This window comes from Octopus bimaculoides, chromosome 30 (assembly GCF_001194135.2).
Source record: "Octopus bimaculoides isolate UCB-OBI-ISO-001 chromosome 30, ASM119413v2, whole genome shotgun sequence".
NCBI lineage: Eukaryota > Metazoa > Mollusca > Cephalopoda > Octopoda > Octopodidae > Octopus > Octopus bimaculoides.
The window spans coordinates 2,779,486-2,787,292 of NC_069010.1; the positions used below are offsets into that span (position 1 = coordinate 2,779,486).

Genomic DNA, 7,807 nt, shown 5'->3' on the forward strand with positions numbered 1-7,807 from the left:
TATATATATATATATATATATATATATATATGTATATATACATATACGTACATATATATATGTTTGTAGAGCTATTTCGAGGATATTGTTTTTCAATATGCATTTTAATTTATTGTTGGCGTTAGGAAGGGCATCCAGCTGTAGAAACTCTGCCAAATCAGATTGGAGCCTGGTGTTGCCATCCGGTTTCACCAGTCCTCAGTCAAATTGTCCAACCCATGCTAGCATGGAAAGCGGACGTTAAACAATGATGATGATGATGATGAATTATTAATTTGTAATTGAATGAGTTGTATATGGAAACGATTGTAGGTTACAGAAAATTATGAATGAGTTAATTGATATATATCAGTTAACACTCTCCATTTTTTTCCTAATATAGCTATATATATATATATATATACATATATATATATATATATATATGTGTGCGTGTGTGTGTATATATTTATGTGTGTCTGTGTTTGTTCTCCCACTATTGCTTGACAACTGATGTTCATGTGTTTATGTCTTTGTAACCTAGCGGTTTGACAAAAGAACCGATAAAATAGGTACTAGGCTTACAAAGAATAGTCCTGGGGTCGATTTGTTTGACTGAAGGCGGTGCTCAAGCATGGCCACAGTCAAATGACTGAAACAAGTAAAAGAATATATATCTGTATGTGTTTGCTCACTGCTTCTCAACTGGTGTCAGTTTGGAAATATAATATTTCTAAATCTCAGAGAGATTTAAGCAGTAGTGGAGCGACAAAGTTGTAGTATATTGTCAACTTAATGTGACAATCCCAATAAGGGAATACACTACTGCTGTTTAGCCCTAGGAAGCTGGACACAGTAATTGTGTCAAGGCCGACAGGAAGCGGTCCAGCTACAACTGGTGTCAGTTTGTTTACATCCCTGTAACTTAGCAGTTTGGTAAAAGAAACTGATAGAATATTATAAGGAGGTTCATATGTTCAAATAAAACCCTTCAGGGCAGTGCCCCAACATGATTTTAGTCCAGTAGCTGAAACAGCTAAAAGATAAAAGATTTTTAACCCTTTAGCATCCAAACTGGCCATATCCAACCAAAATATTCTGCACGTTTTATGTTCAAACCTGTCAGATCCAGCCTCTCACACCTACCCTACAATATCCTTCTAAAAATAAGCATTCACATCATGAAAATCTCAAAGCTTACAAGATAATCCATAACTAATTCAAAACAATGTGAGTAAATAAGCATTACGTTTAACAGAATAATCTAAAAGGTTTAAGTTTAATTTAATTTTTATTTCTACTTTTTCTCTCGTAGGCCAATGTTCTCACTGTCCAGGACAATGGGGCTGAAACCACAGGAATGGGGACCCAGCTTGGCAAAAGACCCCTTGTCCACGAACAACACAAATCAACTGACAAATGCCCGAGGAAGGAGAACACAAATTAATGAATTAGAAAAGCATTTACATGGCCCTTCCTACATGATTTGATTGAGGTTTTACAACTTGGAGAATAGCGGGAGGGGCTGGCACCGATGAAAGCAGTGATGATAATAATGATGGTGGCAGCTGATGGCCTGTTAGGATGGAATGAAATAATTTTGGTTATGTTTTGGTAATGTGATGTTATAAAGTTCTGTATCTGACCACATAAGGTCAGTTTAGATATGTGTGTGTGTGTGTGTGTGTGTGTGTGTGTGTGTGTGTGTGTGTGTGTATATATATATATATATACACACACACACACACACATGCACAGAGACATACATATACACACACATATATATATATATATACATGTCTAAACACTTGTATCTGTGTGTATATATGTATGTATGTATGTGTGTGTGTATGCATGCATGTGCACAAACATGCATATACACATGTATGCATCAATGTATAGCATATATACATATATACTCGTGTATTTTAAATACATATGTATATGAATGTATATCTATAGATATATGTATATGAGTGTGTATATAAATACATGTGTATGTATATAAATGTATATATGTAAATACATAAATTAAATGTATATGCGTGTGTATAATATATACTATATATACACTTGTGCATATACATATGTATATATATCTATGTAAATAGAATTATATTTGGAGAAAAATTTTCTTAAAATAAACATAATATAAAAAATATCTTTGAAAACAGAATATGAGCCTTTTATAAGGAAGTTTTTGCATGTTAGGTGAAATAGAGTTGAGAGTAGTTAGGACATCTTTCTGAGAGAATGATGCTTTACAGATATCACGGTCATAAACAAGTCTTTTTCATAAAGTCTTCGGGAAAAACCAGTTTCTTAATTTCCTCATTTGTTTTTTCCCCCATTAATTTCAACATGTCTAAGAGATGGATCTTTGATTTGTTGTACCCTAAACTGATGTATTAATTTTTTCCCCCTGATCTGCTAATATAATTAATTCTCTGTTAAATGTGGAGAATATGATGCAGTAAATGAATTATTTTTGTTCGTTTGTTTTGCAATCATAACTTCTTTCCATTCTTGATTCCCTTTGTTGTTCACTGTTCGATTATTTCACCTGTCCCACAACCAGTCTCCACAGTTTGTTACCTGTGTTCTTTCATCTTTGATTTCTTCTTTGACTCTTTGATTATTTCACATGTTCCATGATGAGAATCTCCAGTTTATTACCTGAATTATTTCTTCTTTGACTCCTTGATTTGCTGCCCCTTAACCTGATATATTAATTTTGTTCCTGTTCTGCTGATATAATTCTCTATTAATTGTGGTTGATGTGATGCAGTAAATGAGATTTTAACTTCTTTTTTTTTGCAGTTCATATTAGTATTTACCCACAATTCCTTTCTATTCTTGAATCTCTTGGTTGTTCACTGTTTATTACATGCATTATTCCTCCTGATATGAATTTTGTCTTTGTTAAGAGTCTTTTAAGATTAGGCAGATGTTTTTGATTGATAATTTGTGATTCTTTATTTTTATGAGATTAAATGATTGGTATAGATAGGAAGGATGGAAGTGGAGGCGCAATGACCTAGTGGTTAGGGCAGCGGACTCGTGGTCATAGGATCGTGGTTTCGATTCCCAGAGCAGGCGTTGTGAGTGTTTATTGAGCGAAAACATCTACAGTTCCACAAGGCTCCAGCAGGGGATGGTGGCGAACCCTGCTGTATTCTTTCACCACAACTTTCTCTTACTTCCTGTTTCTGTTGTGCCTGTAATTCAAAGGGGTCAGCCTTGTCACACACTGTGTCACGTTGAATATCCCCGAGAACTACGTTAAGGGTACATGTGTCTGTGGAGTGCTTAGCCACTTGCACGTTAAATTTCACGAGCAGGCTGTTCTGCCGATCGGATTCACCGGAACACTCGTTGTCGTAACCGACGGAGTACCAACCATAGATTGGAAGGTATCATTTGACCGAATGCAGGCTGTTGTTGTTTCTAGGATTATGGGTGACTTCAAATGGAATATGTACTTGCATTTTTGTTTTCACTTTGTGTGAGTGTTACCTTGTGTGTGTTTCTCTGTGTGAATGTTACTTTGTGTGAGTGTTTCTCTGTAAAGCAGGTTGAAATATATTTTGCTTTTGTTATAGTATGATCTACTAAATATAGGGGATAATTTTTGTGAAGAAATATATTTAGTTCTACCAGTTGTTTCTCTCGTTTGTTTATGTCTGTAATTATTGAACATATATGTCTTGCCATGTTGAATGGGAAGTTCCTTTTAACCTTTATCACACTGATTTTCCCCTAGAATTGTTTTCCTTGTCATTGCATTATTTTTGAGGGAACAAAAGATATGATCACCTACCAATTTAAAATTGTTATAACTTTTGTTTTATTGCTTGTACAAACTTGATTATTTTGTATACTAATAAAGGAATGGATGAATAATATTTTTATGTAATACATTAAGGAATAGTCAAAAGAGTTGCTCCTCAGAAATATACCTCCTTGGGGCCAGTACTTTCTTTCAATCAGCCAGCCTTAGATGATAGTATTCACTTGGTACATCGTTCTCAAAATAACTGTCAGCACAGGACTTATTTTTTAAAGCCTAGTACTTATTCTATTGGTCTCTTTTGCTGAACCACTGAGTTATGGAGATGTAAACACATCAACACAAGTTGTCAAGCAGTGATGGGGTGGGGGGAGACAAACACTAAGTCATTCAAATATATATATATCTGACAGGCTTCTTTCAGTTTCCATCTACCAAATCCACTTACAAGACTTTGGTTGGCCCGAGGCTATAGTAGAAGACACCTGCCCAAGGTGCCACACAGTGGGACTGAACCTAGAACCACATGGTTGGGAAACAAGCTTCTTACCACAGCCATGCTGTATCTATGTGTGGGTGTGTGTGTGTGTATGGATTGCCTATGTTCAGTTCTACTGTAATACAAAGGCCTCAACATCTAATGTGGAGGGCATGGATTTGTGATTCAGATCATACTGGTTTGATGAGTCTATCACACTGGCTTGGCAAAGGAGTGCACTTTTTATACTTGTACCCAGTAAAAGTAAATTATATGATGTGTAATATATGTGTTTATGTGTGTATATATATATATATGTGTGTGTGTATACACACATACATACAACCATCATTTTAACATCCATTTTTCCATGCATGGATCAGATGGAATTGATTGAGGTGGATTTTCTACAGCTGGATGCCTTTCCTGTTATCAACCTTCCCTTGTTTCCAAGCAAAGTAATATTTCCCCATGGCTGCACATTGCAGAATATTAGAAATGACTGCAGTCTAATGACTGAAACAATTAAAAGAATATATCAGAATTAGCAAGTTTATGTAAAATAAACAAAGTTTCTAATTTTTTTTTAAATTCAAAAAGCCATTTATTTTTCCAATAAAAATTTTTGTAACCAGATTTTTTTAAATTTTTATAATTTGGCTGACAGTATTTTCTCCAGAGTTGTTTCCCCCTAACCATGTTACTACAGGGGAGAAAACTTATCCGGTGACATAATGCACTTTGTCATGGCATTCACCTGGGAGGGGGTTAAGCCAGCTCTTATTGAGTTCACTATGGACCAGGACAGGTTATAGGGTATGTCCTCAGTCTTGAGATAGCAGCTATGGGTGAGAGGGAGGTAAATTGTTTTCTCGCATAACATGAGAAAGAGCTCAGATGTGTAAAATAACTGCACTTAAAATCATTCGTGCCATCAATGTAAATTCAAGCAAAGTGAATCCGTTTGGTGATCATGGTAGATACGTGCGTGTGTGTCTCTGTGACACAATGCCCGACACAATCCTGGACAACCAGTGTTGGTTTGTTTATGTCCCCATAATGTTATTGGTTTGTCAGGAAAGACTATGATGAAATAAGCACGCTGTTATTGTTCCTGTTGTTGTGGGTTTAACATGCGAGCATCTGTTGGTACCAAATTTGGTATGCCATCTATGATTGGATAAGCGACGTGGAGCTCCTCACAGACAAGTTCTTCATTCTCAGCATCATACCTGAAGACAGAAAAAAAATGGAAATCAGACATTAAATAAGAAAATGTGTATCTACATGTGTATGTGAAGGCATGTAGCTTAGTAGTTAGGGTAGCCAGCTCACAATCATAAGGTTGTGACTTCAATTCTCAGCAATGCATTGTGTTCTTGAGCAAGACACTTTATTTTACATTGCTCCAGTTCACTCAGCTGGAAAAAATGAGCTGTACTTTTATTTCAAATGGCCAACTATGTCACATTCTGTATCATGCTGAATCTCTCTCAGAACTACATTGAAGGTATGTGTGTCTGTGGAGTGCTCAACCACTTGCACATTGTTGTATAGTGAAACTGTACACCCCTCCCAGTAAAAAGTGGTAGTAGCCAGCCATTATAAATAAACCAGTAGTCAGTCGACAGGGGAAGGTCAGAGAACGTTGGAAGTATGTGTAGACTGTGTTAGTAATTATACTATGATACTGAGTTGACATTATAACAGTCCAACCTTTTGAGGCTAATTACACTGTACGACTGGGGGTCGTACAGTGCCAGATAGAAACATTCTATTGATGATTTCGTAATATAACAATATCTGTCAGAGTGACAACCATCGTCAAAAGACAGGTACGAAAAAGACCCCCAAAAACTAAGTACTGGAGTTGATTTGTTTGACTAAAACTCTTTAAGGTGGTGCCCCAGCATGGCCAGTCACAGTCCAATGACTGAAGGAAGTAAAAGAGTAACAAGTATAACCTACCTCAAAGGTTTCTTTGATAGAGGACACACTAAAATATCCAGCATTTTAACATCAAATTGGTTTGGTGGTTTGCATTCACAGAACGGAACTGGAGAGCAATGGATTGCTTGCCTTGAATTGAGGGCATCTAAAAAGAGAAAGAGGAGGAAAGTGTAAAGAGAAGCCATCTATATATGTTACAATGTACACACAGTGCTGATAGGCCCGTAGCAGGAATAGTAAATGAACAACAAAGTGCAAATGTACTGAGAGACCAGTTGGGCATAAGAGGAACCAAATGTAGCATGCAAAAGAGAAGACTACATTGATTTGGACATGTGATACATATGAATGAGGACAGCTGAATAAAGAAGCGCTGATCACTAGAAGTGGATGGTATCCATAGAAGAAGGAGACCCAGGAAGACATGAGATGAAGTGGTAAGGACTGATCTCAGGATGTTGGGCTTCATGGAGAAAATGACAATGGATCGAGATGTCTGGCGATATGAGGTTCTTTAGAAGACCCACCCACGTCAGTGAAACTGAGTTCGAGAAGTGCTGTGTGTCCCACCCAGTACCAGTTACGCACTGGGGTCGATGTAATCAACTTAATTCATTTATCTATTCTTGTTTGTCCCCTCTGTGTGTAGCCCCTTGTGGGCAGTAAAGAAATAAGAAACTAAAAAAAGACCATCATATATATATATATATATATCGTTCGTTCATCGTTTAACGTCCGCTTTCCATGCTAGCATGGGTTGGACGATTTGACTGAGGACTGGTGAACCAGATGGCTACACCAGGCTCTAATCTGATTTGGCAGAGTTTCTACAGCTGGATGCCCTTCCTAACGCCAACCACTCAGACAGTGTAGTGAGTGCTTTTATGTGCCACAGCAAAATATTATTTACATATTAAACATATACCTGGAAACTGGTTCATAAATATTAATGATCTGTAGAGACATGCTATTTCGTTATGCAACCATGATATACTACAAAATATATCAAAAGTCAATACTGTATGCTTAGCGGTATTTCAACAGCTGGATGCCCTTCCTAACGCCAACCACTCAGAGAGTGTAGTGGGTGCTTTTACGTGTCGAACACACGAAGGCCAGTCAGGTGGTACTGGCAACGGCCATATATATTAACTCTTCGAAACGCCGGTGTTTTAATGGTGGCAGCTGATGAAGGATATGTTCTCTATGTGGCCTGCTTGTTTGTTATACCTTGTTTATCATTTTGTCCATGTTCTTTTGCAACGTCATGTACCCAGATATGTATCTATATGTACATGTAGATGAAAGTATGTACATACATGTACATATATATGCATATACTCATATATTGTTTATATACATATATATTTATATATATATATATTAGGGATAAAAATCCAGAATTACAGGTAAAAACTCAATTAAAATAAATTTATTAAAAATTAAAATTAAATTAAGTTTCACAGTATTAAATATAAATATATATAGTTTTAGGGAAAAGAACCAAGTTTCATGAACTCATCGATGAAAATCCACTGTCACATATAGAAAAATTAATAAGTAAAAGCACAATAAATAAGTATAATATAAAGATATTATCTTTATCTTAT

At 36.2% G+C, this 7,807-nt stretch overlaps 2 protein-coding genes across 2 annotated transcripts in view; one reads left to right on the forward strand and one right to left on the reverse strand.

The window, feature by feature from the left end:
* Positions 1-1,329, forward strand: part of LOC106878276 (ubiquitin-conjugating enzyme E2 T) — a 16,076-nt gene extending 14,747 nt beyond the window's left edge. The window contains exon 4 of the mRNA XM_052978068.1: positions 1,295-1,329. Coding sequence (XP_052834028.1) covers positions 1,295-1,329 — 35 coding nt within the window. The remainder of the gene's footprint in view (positions 1-1,294) is intronic.
* A 3,490-nt stretch (positions 1,330-4,819) lies between these two features.
* LOC106878277 (UPF0434 protein BOV_A0835) overlaps positions 4,820-7,807 on the reverse strand; it is a 5,845-nt gene continuing 2,857 nt past the window's right edge. Inside the window, exons 2-3 of the mRNA XM_014927453.2 lie at positions 6,216-6,342; positions 4,820-5,479 (exon numbers count right to left, since the gene is read on the reverse strand). Coding sequence (XP_014782939.1) covers positions 5,353-5,479; positions 6,216-6,342 — 254 coding nt within the window. The 3' untranslated portion in view covers positions 4,820-5,352. The remainder of the gene's footprint in view (positions 5,480-6,215; positions 6,343-7,807) is intronic.